The sequence below is a fragment of the Coenobita brevimanus genome, chromosome 110 (assembly GCF_032717465.1).
Source record: "Coenobita brevimanus isolate Jiangsu-jjx chromosome 110, ASM3271746v2, whole genome shotgun sequence".
NCBI classification, from domain to species: Eukaryota; Metazoa; Arthropoda; class Malacostraca; order Decapoda; family Coenobitidae; genus Coenobita; species Coenobita brevimanus.
Window position 1 is genome coordinate 43,838,678 of NC_137063.1, and position 18,049 is coordinate 43,856,726.

The 18,049-nt window shown below is 43.9% G+C and overlaps 1 protein-coding gene across 11 annotated transcripts in view; it reads left to right on the forward strand.

Annotated features, from left to right (window-relative positions):
• Window positions 1-18,049, forward strand: part of slo (calcium-activated potassium channel slo) — a 743,408-nt gene that overhangs the window by 297,265 nt on the left and 428,094 nt on the right. For all 11 annotated transcript variants that reach the window (XM_080286162.1, XM_080286163.1, XM_080286164.1 and 8 more), the window contains exon 5: window positions 16,885-17,036. In XM_080286162.1, coding sequence (XP_080142288.1) covers window positions 16,885-17,036 — 152 coding nt within the window. The remainder of the gene's footprint in view (window positions 1-16,884; window positions 17,037-18,049) is intronic.

Sequence of the window (18,049 nt, forward strand, 5' to 3'; positions counted from 1 at the left end):
GAATGCCCAAAACACATCCTTGCCTTTCGCTAAATACTTTTCACACACTTGTCTCACCGCAAACACCTGATCCACACATCCCCCTCCCTCTCCTAAGCCACACTGGTCATCATCAATCACTCCCTCTGTACCCTCACTAACTCTCATAATTAACACTCTACCATAAACCTTACCTACAACACTCAACGGACTTATACCCCTAAAGCTAGTACATTCATACTTATCACCCTTGCCTTTATACAACGGGACCACACAAGCACTTGCCCAATCAATTGGCACCATACCTTTCACAAAGCACACATTCAACACTCTTATTAACCAGTCAGCAATAGTCACTCCACCACCCTTCAGGCATTCCACAGCACACCCATCCATACCTGCAGCTTTCCCTGTTTTGATCTCCTTTACTGCCTTCTCCACTTCCTCCTTTTTGATCAAAGAATCATTCAACTCTCCCAACACATTTATTCCTTGCACCCTTCCATCTGCCACAATCTCAGCCATATATATATATATATATATATATATATGCGCGTGGACAAGAGGACCACCAAGACATAAGTAACTTGGTGGTGGGATGAAGGTGTAGAAGCTGCAGTTAAGGAGAAGAGAAGGCTTTTCTGGGAATGGAAGAAGGGTGGTAGCAAGGAGGAATACTTGGCTGCCAAGCATAGGGCTAGCATAGAGGTATACAAGGTGAAGTCTGAATGACAGAGACTTTTACTTGATAACCTAAATCATGGGGAAAGGAAAAATATGATATTTAAGGTGGCGAATCAGATGAAGAGGGATAATCGGGATATTATAGGTGAGCAATGTGTGAAGAATGATGAAGGAAGGGTAGTGGTGAATAGCGAGGATATTAAAAATGCATGGAGAGAGCATTATAGCCGGTTGCTGAATGAGGAGTTTGACTGGGACAGGGAAGGTTTGGAGCCAGCAGATCCAGTGTTTGGCCTTTGGCCTTTGACTGATGCTGCTACTGTGAGTGAGGCAATAGGCAGAATGAAGGTGGGGAAGGCAGCAGGTGTGTCTGGGTTGACTGCCGAAATGTTGAAGGCCTCAGGAGATATAGGGATGAGGTTAGTCACTGACCTGATAAATATGATTATTTATGAGTGTGTTGTCCCAGATGATTGGCTGAAGAGTGTAATTGTAAATGTGTATAAAGGGAAGGGTGATGCCCTGGAAAGAGGATATTATAAGGGTTTAAAGCTTTTAGATCAGATAATGAAGGTAATGGAGAGAGTTTTACAAGGTATGATTAGAGAAAGAGTGAATATAAATGAGATGCAGTTTGGGTTTATGCCAGGTAGGGGGACCACTGATGCCATATTCATTGTTTAACAGCTTCAGGAAAAATATATTGGTAAGAAAAGGGATCTGTATTTTGTTTTTGTTGATTTGGAAAAGGCCATTGACAGAGTCCCTAGAGAGGTGGAGAAGTGGGCAATGAGAAAGCTTGCCTTGCAAGAGTGGCTGGTTAGGGTGGTTATGGCTATGTATGTGGGTGCTCGCACCAAGGTAAGAGTGAATGGAGATTTGAGTGATGAGTTTTCTGTGAATGTTGGTGTACATCAGGGGTCAGTTTTGAGTCCCATCTTGTTTATCATGGCACTTGAAGCCCTCTCACGTGACTGCAGAAATGGACTCCTGTGGGAGATGTTGTATGCTGATGACTGGGTGTTGATTGCAGAGAACGAAAGGGAGGTGGAGGAAAGGTTTAGGAAGTGGAGAGATGGTATGGGGCACAAGGGCTTAAGGGTAAATGCAGATAAAACAAAAGTGATGATATCTAGGGTTGGTGGCGGTACTGTCAAAGACGAGGGAGAGTGGCCATGTACAGTTTGCCACAAGGATGTAGGAAATAATTCCATCTAGGGCAGTGTTTGTGATAAATGGGTGCATGAGAGATGTAGCGGTATCAGAGGTAGACTGAGATAATGCTGATTTTATGTGTGCGGCGTCGGGGAGAGCAGATGGAGATTTTCAGGCGTGAAAGGATTGAACTTGCTGGTGAATCTCTTGAGTGTGTGGAAGAGTTTTGTTATTTGGGAGACATGTTGTGTGCTGGAGGTGGGGCTGGAGCTAGCTCTGTGGCTAGGGTGAGAAGTGGTTGGAAGAAGTTCAGAGAGATGTTGCCTCTCCTGACATTGAGAGGACTCTTCCTACATGCTAAGGGGTGTTTGTATGCAGCATGTGTTAGGAGTGTAATGATGTATGGTAGTGAAACCGGGTCAGTAAAGGAGGAGGATTTTCACAGGCTCAGACATACAGAAATTACAATGATTAGGTGGATGTGTAGTGTGTCGCTGCTTCCAAGGTTTGGGGGGACTGGGTTTACGATGGAAGAGCTGAGAGGTAGAATGGGACTGGAGTGTATTGGAGTTGTGATGAGGAGAGGTAGATTGAGATGGTTTGGGCATGTGGAGAAGATGAGGGATGATAATTGGATGGGGAAGGTGGGAATTGTTAATATTGAGGGTGGGGTTATGAGGGGTAGACTGAGAAAGACATGGGACTAGGTCATTAAGTGTGACATCAGGGTTAAGGGACTGTGCAGGGAGGTTGCAGGAGATCGTACAGCATGGAGAGCCGCCATTAGGTGACCAAGGCCGACGCATGCAAGCATGTTGGAGCCGTTAAAAACGAAACGTGTTTATATATATATATATATATATACTGTATATATATATATAAGATAGATAGATACACACAGTACCCTCACGTCCAGTACAGTATTTTTGTCAGACAGTTCTTCTGTACTGTACTGGACTAAATCCATACTGGACAAACAACAGACCTTATGGGAAAAATGACTAATGTCAGAAAGTCCTGAATAAGTTCCCCCAAAATTCAACTTAACTACATTTTGACACAAATAAGATTTTACCAACTTTTAAGGTGAGTGGTTATGGGCTTGGGGGGGAAATGGGGAGGGGTTTCTGAGGCTGTAGGAAGTCCTACTGACCCCCTGGAGGAGGACCTTCAGGATCCTGAAGAGGCCTCTCTGCCTCAACCTCCCTCATAAATCCCTCATAGTTGCACACTGACACATCGTCGTCTTCGTCATAAGGGGGAAGTGCAATACTGCAACTTGACTGACACACGTCATGAGTCACGAGGAAGGTATACTGGAGTGGCGCAGCAGTACTAGGGAAATGTTCCTTGGTGTTGGCCATCTTCCCACACGTAAGCGGGTAGTAGTGCTGGATGCAGCACGTCAGTGCTAGAGAAGAACTCATATTTGGCCCAGTTTGCGTGGCCGATCTGTACTTGCCCAACAAATCCGTACTGCAGTAGTAAATTATATAATTTTTTTGCCGACTATATTGGACGGGAATAGTACTGGACCAATGAATACTGGACGCGGGGGTATTGTATACATATATTATACATATATATAGACTGTACACATATATATACTGTATACATATATATACTGTATACATATATATACTGTATACATATATATACTTTACACACATATATATATATATATATATATATATATATATATATATATGTATATAATATATATATATATATATATTTGTATATATACAGTACTCGTCAGAAGTATTCAGCGTTGTCCGCTGGGCGCGCAATACTTATGGCCCAAAAAGAATCACCCATTTTTGGGGGTAAGAATTGAGCCACAAGTTTGAGCTCCGAGCATGACGTCACGGTAGCCTGAGGCCTTCCGACACGCTGGTTGGTTCCCGCCTCAGTCGCCCACGGGCTGCCTGAGAGAGAGGAACTCCGCCGAGTGTCCCTCTCAAATTGCGCCATTTTTTACCGAGTGTCCCGCAGTGTTTTGGCCTTTAAAACTTTGTTATGGCACCTACTCGTGAACTATCGAGTGAAATCATATCCCAGATCATTGCTCTAAAGGAGGCAGGCCACCAGACAAAGGAAATTAGTGAATTGGTTGGTGTGGCACGATCGACAGTGCGTCGTTGGTGTGCGTGGTTTCGGGAGGAAAACAGTGGTGAAGTTCCCACAAAGAAACCGAGGTCTGGTAGGCCTAGGAAAACTTCCCCAAGGTCTGTTAATGTTTTAAAACGTGCAGTGGAGTTTAATCCTCGTGTGAGTGCAAGGAAAATTAAGGAGAGCAACCCAGAAGTGTTTGGTGAGGTGTCAGTGAGAACAGTGTCTCGTAGGGTGCATGAGCTTGGTTACACAAGTCACAGGCCTGTGAAAAAGCCTCTTCTCTCTAGCAGCCAGAGAATTCGTAGGCTTGCCTTTGCTAATAAATATCTAAACTGGGGTGAGGAGCAATGGTTGTCAGTGTTGTGGTCTGATGAGGCAACGTTTAATGTTACCTGTAACAGAGGAGCCCGCAAAGGTAGTGACCCACTTGACCTACGGTATGTAGAAAGCACAGTTAAACATCCTGATTCACTCATGGTATGGGGTTGTTTCTTGGGGAAGGGTTTGGGGAAGCTTGTTGTACTTCCCAAGAACCTCAGAGTGAATCAGGATGTTTACCTGGAGCTTCTGTGTGATCATTTACCAGACTCCTTCGAGCTAACAGGTGCATGAGTGTTTCAGCAGGACGGTGCACCTGCTCACAAGGCCAAATCGGTCACCAATTGGCTTCGTGACTGCGAGGTATCATTCATGACAGACTAGCCAGGAAATAGCCCAGACCTCAACCCGATTGAAAACCTCTGGTACCTCGTAAAGAAGAGTCTCCAAGGAAAGGACGTGAGCTCTCTGCCTAAGCTGGAAGCCGCCATTCATGACTCCTGGGACAAAATACCCCTCCAGCACCTCAGGAGCCTCGCCCTTTCTCTTCCAAGACGTCTCAGGTCCGTGAAGAAACGTAAAGGCTACCCTACGAAGCACTAAAGGTAAATAAAATGCATTATTTATATGTTTTTTCAATGTTGAAAGGTTTGTTTCTCAGGAGGGACGCAGGGCGCTCCATACTTCTGACGAGCACTGTATATATGTGTATATATATATATATATAAGTAATCCCATGATTATCCAGAATTCCATTATCTGAATAATTCATTATCCAGACACTGTGATCTGGCTGTTCAAAACCATTATTCATACATTTTTGTGTTTTATCCAGACAAAATGCTTGCGTCTGGGTGGAAATTATGGCCAAGCAAACATTTTCTCTTGGCCGGGCTGGTTTTTTCATGTCATTGCAGGGTGTGGCCCTGCAGTGGCAGTTGCTTATCTATGGTTGATGTGTTTGCTTTACCATGGTAATTGCTTGGCTATGGTTTATACGTCTGCTTGACCAGCTAGAGTTGTGTAAAACACCAGGAATAAGTGTTGTACGATGAACTGTAGCGGTCTTTTACAATAGCCCTCAAAGTTAGGGTATGTACACCCACGAACCAAAGTTCCAACACCTCCCTAGCTGGTAGGGAGTTGAAGCCAAGGCTGATGAAAAACTGAACAATCGGACAGACTGGCGTAAGAAATTGGTAATGAGTGTACATCTCACACTACAGGTATAAGCCCCGTAAGCAAAGAAGACAAGTACTGCAGGGAATATGTGTTTCAGGGCTTCAACTCACTATGTATCTGGATAATAAAGTCATATATGCAATTAGGATAACACATTACCAAAATATTTGAGAAGCATGGTTAGGATTCAACACAAGTATGGATATATTACATGTTAGGATCGACGTATTGGGTCGGTAGCGCTAGAAATAATCACTCGAAAATACTGCCAGTTTATAAATAAAGCATAACACTCATCAGAAAGAAATGTAATGTTTGTCATGTAAATGCACTGGTGCAGCAATACTTATAGCAGTACGATATTTTTACAGAAAGTAAAGTAGCATATCTTAAAATATTATCATACTGTAATCAACCCTGCGAACGAAGGGAGTAGGGTGGTATCCCAGAAACGGGTACTGACTGTATAGTGGGTGGCTTGGCTGTCTGTCTGTCGTCTGTCCATCCCCCAAACAACTCCTAGACCATTTGATGGATTTTCACGAAAATTTCCAGGCACGTTCCATTCGCCTATACGAATGTCAGTCTAAAAAGGATTTTTTTTTTTCCCGGGCCTCCACCCCCTCAGCTGGGAACATAGGATCCTCCTCATTTTCGACCTGTTAAAGTTCTTATTTGCATTTAATCAAAACTGATATGATAATTCTGCATGACATGGAGAGGGTATATACAGATTTTCCAACTACAAAGGTAGCCTCCCAGCTGGGAATTTAGAACCCCCTGAATATTAATCTAAAGTTCTTATTTGGTTTTACTATAGTTGCGGCACGCGACTCTGAGGTTATCATTATCATACCCTGGCAACCTACCATTCAAAAGTGTGTCTGATTTTGTGTATAATATGAGACGCATGTGATTCGTGTATAGTATGTTCGTGTACAATAATATTCATGTATAATATATTCGTGCATAATAATATGATTTGTGTATAATATACGAAATTGGATGCACTCTTGATTGGTAGGTTGCCAAGGTACCATAATGACAACCTCAGAGTTGTGCGCCGCGACTTTAGTATTCTGCTATTCCACCATATTTTGTGAGGAATACTAGGTAAAGTTCCATTACAAGGAATATCTCTAGTGTTGGGTATGCTGTTTTAATACCAGGCCAAACAGCACATCTACTTTATTGTTATAGCTATCATACTGCACATATATTTACTGATTGTTTCCTTACTAGCTTCTTCTATCTATCTATATATCTATCTATTGCCAGACGCCATAATCCCGTAAGAGGTGGCCATTTGACTTTGAGTTATTTGTTTTACGGAGAGGGGCACTAACCCTCCACCAACCCACTTGTTGACACGTAGGGAGCACGTATGGTTTGGTTATACAGTACTGCTACCACGCGGCGTTGTAAATGGTTTCTTGGCTTACACGAAACAATTTGGCCTGTCACTCAATGTAAAGCCACATGTAAAGGAAAGAAAAGCAATAAGAAGTGACAGGAAAGATGGGAGAAATGGGACAAGAGGAGGGCAGGCACAGTAAATGAAGTAGGCAGCACTACATCAAGTGAGTGGATGATGGTCACCACCACCTACCACAAACTAGCTTCTTCTATAACATTAAAAAACCTGTCAAATGTGATGGATATTCGAAGCTACAGTTCAGCCCTTCTAAAGGATTTTCACTCGTCCGTCACACCATGCCAGTTTTAATATGCTCCACTAATCACATGGATGAATAACAAGTTATATCCAAATGCACATTACATAGACAGTCACAGTAAACCTTCCCTGCTCTGTTTGTATTATTTTCTTCGAGAGTTCCTGCTGTGAAGTGTGAAACACACCCTCTGAGTCGTGCCATCAGTCTGCTAAGCTAGTGTGTTCAGTCGTTGAGCCTACCATTAGCCTTGGCTTTGACTTCCTACCAACCACGGGGGTGTCGGAACTTTGGTTCGTGGGTGTACAAAGGGTGGCCAGGGGAGAAGTCCATTTTCCAAATGAGTCCACTATCCAGACGTGCCTTTGGCTCTTGTTCGTCGAATAATCAAAGGATTACTATATATTATATATATATATATATATATATATATATATATATATATATATATATATATATATATCATCATCATCAGCCGTTGAGGTCCACTGCAGGACCGGCCTATCCCTACCGAAGCAGGGACGATACAGCCAATGTATCTCTACCCAGTGGCTTAGGCTGTCTGGTAGAGACTGTATGTAGGGTGAGAAGTGCTTGTAAGTGTAATTGTAGTGTTGTAGTGGCTTTGGATGTGTGTGTAGTCTGTGAACCAAATGTAATTGGCCCGCCTTAAGCCGACTGGGTGCAAGCATACTAGTATGCGACACTGGTTCAACCACAGCACCCCTTATGTCCGCCAAAGTAGCAAGTGGCTCAGTGAATGATTCCCAAAGCTTTTACAACTTTGGCGGGAGGCAAACCCTCTTCCACCAATGTGCGAAACGCACACTCTACCACTGTACCACAGAGGCTCCATATATATATATATATATATATATATATATATATATATATATACAGTGGGCTCCCCTACTGCGCAAGCTCAGAGTGCGCGAATTGCATTGTGCGCAAGTGACCAAAAATCATAACCAAAAACCTTGAATGCGTGAGTTTACCTCACAGAACGCGAGGTAGAGGCAAGGAGTGGCTCAGAAACACCATATTCTATTAGTACGCGACCCCCCTCACACACACAACACGCCAATAGTGACCTAGAGGCTGGTGGGGAAGGTGCTCAAGAGGAGTCTACCATACAATCTCGCCAATAACAACTTCAACAATAACATTTTCGGCAGTAACAGTAAGTTGGAATAGATACCCAGTTTCTATAATAATGATGATTATTTTGCTAATACCAAGCTGTTATATTGCCAATACGTCCATAACAAGATGACGAATGAAACAAACAAGCAAAAAGAAATGAAGAAAATTGCCGAAAATGTGAGCAGTAGCAAGGAGGAGAGGGAGGATCCTCCCCTCACCACCTCCCCTGACTCGCGTGCTGCCGTCCCCTCCTCCTCCGCTGCCCCACTTGACTCACCAGCCGCCTCCCCCTCCACCTCCACAGCCCCACCTGACTCATCTGCTTCACCTGGCATACCTGCAACCCCCACCATAATGACTGTAGCTGCATTCTGGAAGAATTGCAACATAAATTTCTTTGTCAAAGTCTGGAATAATACAACACTGGCAACTGTTAAACAAGCAAGGTGTGGCCGGGGTGATGGTGGGGGCACTCTAAATGTGTTGCTGCGCCTCGGAACCCCTGTTATTAAGTCCATCAGGCCTGTTGTCTACTGTTGTTAAGGTGACTGCCCATATTTTTGTTACTGTAGCTGTATCTGTAGTACAATGTCTGAAAAATTTGACCTTTATTATGTCTCTAGGGGCCAAAAATGTCCAGGTATGAGGGGGTACTGCCCATATGTTATTTTTGCCATAAGATTCTGTATTCTCATTGCGCGATTTCACAGTGCACGAGGACTAGGATCGCCTAATCTCTCACGCACTGTGCGAGCCCACTGTATACACATATATATTTATGTGTATGTATATACAGTCTGTCTATCTATCTATTACCAGACCCCTTAATCCTGTACGGGATGGCCACAAACAAATCGCCTCCACTGTGCCCTGCCCCTGCTATTTCACTGCCCTGCTCCCAACTCACACCCCCCTCTCTCATATACTTCCCCACTCCACCCCTCCATCTCATCCTCCCTCTCCCTCTCCCCCTCTCCCCCCTTCCACCTCACTCACATACACTCTCCTCGTCAGTCTCTCACCCTCAGTCAATTCGCCTAAAGTGCACCTTTGCAAAGTGCGTCTCGCATAATGTGCGAACGGTGGTCTGACATTAATTATTTAGAAAGTGCATTTGCTACTTACAGTGTGTGATGGGCATGAAAAATTGAGGCAAATGCAGTATTCTCTTGCAACTCACGAACATAATTTGTAGTGCGTGATGGGTATAGATGGGGCTGGTGAGTATATGTGGTGGAGTGCGTCTGGTGTGTGAGTGGTGGCCACAGCAGCAGGATGATGACATAATGTCTGTAGTGTCTGACCTGGATTTTGAGGGTTTCCTGGAGCAGCAACAGGCAGCACCTAACCTAGTGCAAACTAAGATGTGCATTCCATAAAACTGGCCACACAATATTGTGCTTTAAGAGCATTCGTTAATCACTGGCGCAGGTGTCACCAGGGTTGCCATTTGATATTTTTCATTACCAAATGTGGGGCAATTTGGTAATGAAAAATCTGATTGGTAATGATTCAGAACAATTCATTACCAAAAGGATTTTTCACATAGATGAGTGTACCGAGGATGGAGATGGTGGATTATCTTTTTTTTTCTTTCTTTCTTTCTTTTAATGCAAAAAAGAAGGAACCAAAGGCTAAGAGCCCACAGACCATTCCTTTCAAGAAGAAGAAAAAAATACAAAACAGAGCCAAAAACCCCTCCAGTAGTGATGCGAGTGATAGTGAGGCGCGGGATGAGGTCCGTGCAGAACAGCTGTGAGTGTTTTGATTCAGCTTCTGTGGTACTGCCTTGGGTACCACAACAACAGCTTGCATTATCTACTCTCTGTACAATGTTGGTTAGGTCTTGAATTTTCATAATAAATATACAGTATTACTATTGCATGTTTCTATTGTAAGTTTTCCTTTTGCCTTTTTTTAAGATAGGTATTGGTGAATCAGTATACAAAAATTCAGGATGTGTCACCCATAAAGCCATTTCAACATGGGATTCTGTGCTTCGCAAAGTGTGAATTTATAAAGTGTGACGGACTGTGTCGTCCACATTCACGCACTTTATGCGAGATGACTGTGTATATATACCTGTGTATATATATATATATATATATATATATATATATATATATATATATATATATTGTGGTAGATGGGGGCGCTCACCATCCACTCACTCGATGTAGTGCTGCTCTCGGGTGTCTGCTCTTTCCTCTCCTGCATCCTTCTTTCCTTCCATCCTCTTCTGTCTTTCTTTACTTCATTCTTTCCGCATCCTTCTGCCTACAGGTGACTTTACACTCTCTCTTCTGTCTTTTTTTCCTTCATTCTTTCCTCTTCCTTCTGCCTGTGGGTGACCCTACACTGAATGACAAGCCAAATGTCCTGTACACCAGGAAGCCATTTACTATGCTGGATGGTAACCATATAACCAGATTTTGGCACCTGATGGTTTAGTTGGTAATTACAGTGCTCCAATCGGATTGAGCTGGTGAAGGTTTATATCCAAGGGATGGTTGGGGCTTATTGCTCATGTAATGCCACTCAGGGATGAGTGAGGCTGGTCACTGTCATCTTAAATGGCAGGACCAACTTGCCTAGCCCCAGGCTCCAACGCTTCTCATGGGGCAATGTAGGATTGGATGATGGATGGATGGATGGATATATATATATATGTATATATATTAGATGCTTGATTTAGCAAACCCCAGTATAGCGGAAGCTCGGGAAAGCAGATTCCCCCCTTCACCCGATTTAAAGGAAAATTTCCATAAAATTTAGAATAAGTCCATAAAGGAAATTCTGTTTCAAAAACCTTCGAAAAGCTGGAAAAAGTTCCGTAAATTGAGTGCATCATCAAGCCCATAGTGGACTGTTCCTCTGGCTGGTGGTGTGGTGTTGCCACACGTCCCCGCCAACCCGCCTGGGTAGTGGCAACGGCAGGAAGTGGGTGATGCCGCGTGGCCCATACAGTCTTCTCATGATCACCCTACTGTAAGCTATAATTCCGCATGTGTGTGGCTTTGCCTTCATATTGCAGCCTTATTTGTGTTTTTTTTTTCTTCAGTGAACCAAAGCTTTTATTAACCATGCCTATGGTTCAGGAAAAGAAGGGGAGGGGGAGGCTTTCTCTTGCCCAGAAATTGGAAATACAGTAATTGAGAAGATGGAGCACAGAGTAAGCCCAGGGGCGGTGATGAAGTAGTATGGGGTAAAGAAAACCCAGGTGTATGACCTGCACAGACCCAAGGACAAAATCAAGAAAACGAAATCCCTACCAGAGGTCGGTGCTAGTGTTAGTGAAAAATCTAAAATGTTGGAAAGGCAGCCTCTGAAAAAAAACAAAGTTTGAAAAATTAGAGGAAGTGGTATACAGCTAGTATAAGCAGGAACGAGCTCAGGGCCTGCCTGTGCATGGGCCTGAGATATGGAGTGCTGCACTGGGGTTTGCTGAGAAACTTGGAATCGAGGACTTTGTGGCTAGTGATGAGTGGATAACACAGTTTTGTAGGCGACATGATGTTACGGTACACACAGAAAAATTGTGGGTGAGAAGTGCAGTGCCGATTTTGAAAGTGCTCAGCCATTTGTTGAGGAACTAAAGAAGATTAAAAGGGAGACAGGCCTTCAGGACTTGCAAATATATAATGCTGATGAAACGTCTTTATTGAAAAGCTCTGCCTAACACCACACATGCCAAGAAAAGCCAGTTCAGTGTGCCAGGCCACAAGCAGAGCAAACCATGGGTGTCTGTGCTGTTATGCACAAATACCAATGCTCACACTGACTGAAGCCAGTGATGGTGGACAGTGCGAAGCAACCACAGGCAGTGAGGCCCATCATGAATAGTTTGCCTGTGGACTATGATAGCAATACCAAGGCTTGGTTCGCAGGCAGGATAACCAAGTCTTGGTTATTTTACTGCTTTGTGCCCTCAGTTAAGGGGTACCAAATGAGGGAGCACAGTTTGCAGCCAGATGAGGTTAGGGCTCTGTTGCTGGTGGACCAGGCCCCAACCCATCTCTCTGAGGAAGTGCTGACCACCCATGATGGGAAAATCAAAGCCATGTTCCTCTCTGCCAACACAGTTCCATCATGAAGCCCATGGACCAGGGAATCATCAGCACCTTCAAACGACATTACAGGATGCTGATGCTGAACGACATTCTGGTGGTAGAGATGGAGCCAGAGGAATGAGAGGACACCAGAAGGCAGTGCAGTGTTGAGACATGGAAGAAATATAACATGCATGCATGACATTGTGCTGAACATCAGGAAGGCATGGGACCTTGTGGCCACCAGGACACTTGTTCATGGGTGGAATGCGATATTCGATCAGAGGGGGCGCATGCAGCAGCAACAGGAGGAGGCAGCAGATTATGAGGGCTTCACTGCAGAGGAATGCAAAGAGTACTTTCACCAAGCAGGGTAGGCTGAAGTGGGCATGGAGGACATCCATGAATGGATGGATGTGGATGCTGGTGACCTGGCTACCACATCCAGTCTGAAGAGGAAATTGTGGTGGAAGTGACTGCAGAGGAGGCACCAGCTGAGGAGGAAGTGCAGGAGTCTACTGGCAAGGTCAGACTATCCCAAGGTAGCGATAGTGTTGACACACTTCTGGATTTCCTCATTGACAGCAATCATGAGGATCTCCAAGTGTTTTACCCTCACCAGAGGGAAATGAGGACTAGAATTAGGAATGTCCAGAGGGAGATGTATGGCCCAAAGCAGACCGAGATCGACGACTTCTTCAAGCCATCACTACCACATAAATCTTAGGAAAGGAAGGACTGTTGTACATCAAACACTTCCTTGCCATCCACCTGTAGTTTCCCCTTATCTGAATCTGATGTCTCTCTGCCCTCAACCTCTGCCTAAGGGGCACCTACACCATCACCAGCACCATCCCTCATGCTTCCTGGCCCCTCCATCACCCCAGTACCACCTCTAGTGCTGATGGAGGGTGACCCTGACAAGGACTAAACCACCCCAGGCCTGACACAGGTTTGGGGGGGCCAGTATGGCTACCTGTGTCAGGCATATTTCTGCAACAGTAGTGCAGAGCCCCTATATTTGGAGGTAAGCCTTACTGTATTTTACTCTCCCCATTTAGTGTACAACAGTACTGTAATGTATTTATGCATATTTAATTGCGAAGTCATTACTGTATGTATCACTGATAACATGTACTGTACACAATAATTCATTTAAGTGTGGGTATTAATTGTGGGTTCAGACTGCTGTGTGTAACTTTGAGAGTTAGCATAGTTCACTAGGTTTGGGTGCGCATTGTTAGGAACTTGGCCTGACCGTTTGCGTCAGGGATTGGGTGAAAAGTTTCTCAAAATACAGGAAAAATTTGCTTTATATGGAGCCTTGGTCATGGAACTTGGTTTTGCAGAAAATTCAAGAAAATGGAATAGGGGTTGGCTGAATTAGTTCGTTCAATTGAACAGTATACTGTACTACATATGCATAGATATACATACAGTGACATCAAGCGTTTGTGTCTTTCATGCTTGGTGTGGGAGGGAAGCGCTGTGATTGGCTCATAGTAAGTGCTATGATTGAATATGATTGGTTTAGTAATTGCCATGCTTGACTATGATTGGTTTATGCCCAGCTAGACATGCGGTCTTGAGGTAATGGTGGCACGTATTACACGAGGCATCGGAAAAGTGTCACTTTTGAGCCTGCATTCGCAAATTTCTTGTGATTCTGTGAGTTATTGATACTGCAAACTGTTGCATGATTTTGTTGCGTATTATGAATCTGCTATTTAGGATCGCAGGATTTAGGAGATACCACTGTATGTACTGTACACAGGTCCATTTCTTCACTACCTGCTCTTCGGTACCATGTCACATATCAGCAGTTTGTGTTGCTGCACACGATTTTCACTCCCAACAACTTTAACATCCTTTACTAACCTCCTGTCAGCCCTTCTGACCAGGAAATAGTCAAACTAGCTACTGTTGCTCCTAGACTCATATGTAATCATCCTTCTCTCTCTTTTTCTCAAAAATATTTTGCACACAATTATGTTCATTGCCTCCCCAAACTCTAGTGTCCTTTCCCCCTCTGCATTCATTATACCATATGCAGATTCCCCGGGCACCTGTTCACATCCTTGAGCTAAAGGCTTTCCATCCATCCAACCATCATCCAGTCCTGTGTTGCCTCATAAGGAGCATAGGAGTCTGGGGCTAGGCAAGTTGGTCCTGACACTTAAGATGAGAGTGGCCAGCCTCATTCATCCCTGAGTGGCATTATGTGAGCAATAAACCTCAACCACTCCTTGGACATAAACCTACACAGGCTCAATCCGATTGGAGTGCCATAATTCGCCACTAAACTACCAGGTGCCATAATTTGGTTATATGGTTACTACCCAGCATAATAAATGGTTTCCTGGTTTACAGGAATCCATTTGACTTGTCACATTGTGTAGAGTCACCCATAGGCAGAAGGAAGAGGAAGGAATGAAGGAAAGAGAGAAAGACAGGAGTGTTAAGTCACCTGCAGGCAGAAGGAGGGAGAAAGAATGCAGGAAAGAAAGACAAAAGAGGCAGGAAGGAAGAGAAGAAAGGGCAGACACCCAAAGCAGTACTGTATCGAGTGAGTGGATGGTGAGTGCCCCCACTTACCACCTTAGGCTCTCACATGACCATTTAAATCCCCATTCAAAACTACAGTGTCATCATCATCCATACCACCAACCACATGTATCAGATCATCGAAGAATCTACCCTTTTCATCATCATCCAGGCCATCCTATGAAGCATACAGTATGCTGATATTACTGTAACCTGGAGATGGTAGGTAGTGGCAACCATCATCCACTCACCTGTTGTGGCATTGCCTACTTCTTCCTTCATCTTAATCATTCTTTTTCTTTGTCTGCCTTCCTGTTTTCCAACTTCTCCTTTTCCTTTGTGTCACTTTTTATTACTCTTCTTTCCACTTCAGATGACTCTAAAATGTGTGACAAGCCAGATGATTTCCTGCAACCCAGGAAGTCATTATGATGCTGGGTGGTAATCATATAACCAGGTAACAGGGTGATGTGGAGGCTGCTATGTGCCTGTGCTCAGTGGGTGGAGAGATGCAATTGCAGCATCCATCCAGGAACAAAACCTCCACACTTTTCCCCACGCCTTGCTGCTGCCAGGCTCTGTCAGCCAGAAGGGAATATCAGTTGACTGCTTGGGACAATCATGAAGGGGTCATTGCTTGCATGCAGTTGAGGGGTCTGGTCAACCAGACAGACTGGGGTTGAACAGCAACAACAACTGTAACCAGGAGCTTTCCTGACTGTAGTTTCAGTACTATAATCCTTTCATTTACTGTCAGTACACTCAAAACACATTCCACCCATCTCTCTTTGAGAAGCACACTCACATCACCATAAATAATCACACTTCCTATCCAAAATTGCATATACCTACAGTCCCTCCCAACAGTCGTCCTTGTTGATTCCCCTCTGAACCTAATTTCTGGTAAGCAGCAGGCATCTACCTACCTTCTACTTAAGGTTTCCTCCACTTCCACCCCTCTACCCTTCAAGCTGCCCAACATTCCAGTATGCCACTCAACCCCTTGGGTGATTTGGTTTCCTCAGGCTTGCTTTTTATGCATGACTTTGATTTAGTCATAGTCAGCAGAAATGGAGATGTACCTCAAGCCCCACTCATCTACACAGCCCCAAGTCCTGGCAGGTGGGGGCTGACAGTGGCTTTGGGGCATCCTGCCAAGATGGCTACAGGGACACCCTCCAATTGCACCTTGGCACTGTAACTGTCCCACTATTATGCACTCCATGATAGGGCAACTTCCATGGGTGCTTCTGCGAGTTTGGGCCCCCTCCTTTGCTGAACAGAAATGGCAATCTGGGAACTGCAGTGACCTGTACCCTCTGGCACAGATCTGAGTCCGATCCCATCCCAAAACTGCACCAATGGAGCCTGGGCCATGCCTCCCCTCAGGTCCACCACTAGATAGCGGGGTTAAATTTTATGGCCATGTACCATTGCTGAAGCCAACCCCTGTATATAGTAGAGTACAGTTTGTGGTACGTAAAGTGTGTGTAGTACTGTATAGTGCGTGAGACAGCAAGAGAAAAGTGTTTAAGAGAGTATGCTGGCCTACTCTCCGTGTCAGTGACACCCTGGAAATTGGTCAGCAAAGGGGGGTGGTCAGGATAGATTTGAAGGCTAGGGAACCAGGAGTTCCAGCCCTCTCTATCACCACCATTCCATCCTCCTTGGAAGTACCAACCAGATCAGCTGGTGCAGTAGCCTAATGTTGCTGTCATATACCACACTTTTTTTTTTTCTTTTTTTTTATGGGATGATCTTAGGTTTTGTTTAATTATTATTATTATTATTATTACTTTTTTAATGCAGAGTCAGTGAACCATTGGTTGGCAGCCAGAAGTTTGTTATAAAGAAAAATATTTTTAGAGGAAGTGAAATAAAATCCCAAATCATAAGTAATTTGTGCAGTGTACTGTATTTGGAAAACTGTAGAATGTAGGTTGGAGAAAGACCTTGTATGGTATCAGTATACTTAATCTTTAATTTTCTTATTTATGTCAGACCTTAAACAACAGTTATCCTTATATCACCCCTGCCTGCAGGTCTAAGGTTCCTTCGAGCGCTGCGGCTGATGTCTGTACCAGATATCCTGCAGTACCTCAATGTGCTCAAGACGTCCTCTAGTATCCGCCTGGCACAACTCTGCTCCATCTTCATTGCCGTGTGGCTCACTGGCGCTGGGATCATCCATCTGGTAATTTATTGCATGCAGACAGTTTTCCCAATTAGGGAAGGCCTAGTAGGTCATAGGAAGATCTGGTTGTTGCAGGAGAATGGCAGAAGTTATTTTAAATGGGTTCAGAAAATTACAGTATTTGGATCAGGCTGACATTACTATAGGACAGAGGTCAGCAACCCTTGAGAAGTGCCATTTATTTTAAAGTTTCATAAAAATCTTGAACTCTCAGAGCTGCAATACAAAAATTGTCTCATAAACCGAAATCTACAGCGCTTCTAAAATTCTAGTGGCAAAGTAGGTAAATTGGCAACAATGCTGGCAGTAGTGGGGAATTGGGGAACTCACAGGAACTGGACGAGTCAAACCTCGGGCTTGACTGTTCTCTCTCTCTCTCTCTCTCTGCATAAGTTCAGCTTAGGGAAGACATATGGTTTGCATTTCTTGAAATCATAACGATTGAAGCCTATGGATCTTTTTGAAGTTGAATTAAAAATCTAATGTTGCTTTGCATGCCTTATATGATTCCTTCATTCTGAAAGCTCCTGGAGCTGCAAAAGTGTCCTAAAAGAGCCACATGCGGCTCCTGAGCCGCAGGTTACCAACCTCTGCTATAGGACAACCCTAAGCAAAATTTACAGTCATCAGATGATTTTCTCTCTCTCTCTCTCTCTCTCTGCATAAGTTCAGCTTAGGAAAGTCAAATGGCTTGCATTTCTTGAAATCATAACGATTGATGCCTATAGATCTTTTTGAAGTTGAATTAAAAATCTAATGTTGCCTTGCATGTGTTTTATGATGCCTTTGTTCTGAAAGCTCCTGGATCTGCAGCCGCAGGTTGCTGACCTCTGCCTTAGGACCTGAGCAAAATTTACAGTCATCAGATGATCTCTTCATATTTTGAGAGTAAACATTTACATGTTATACATTTATACTCTGCTTACATGAAAAAATGCAGTACTGTAACTCTTTGTTCAGATCACATTGCTGATCTGTTTTATGTAAGAAAAACAAATTTAGTACATCCACAA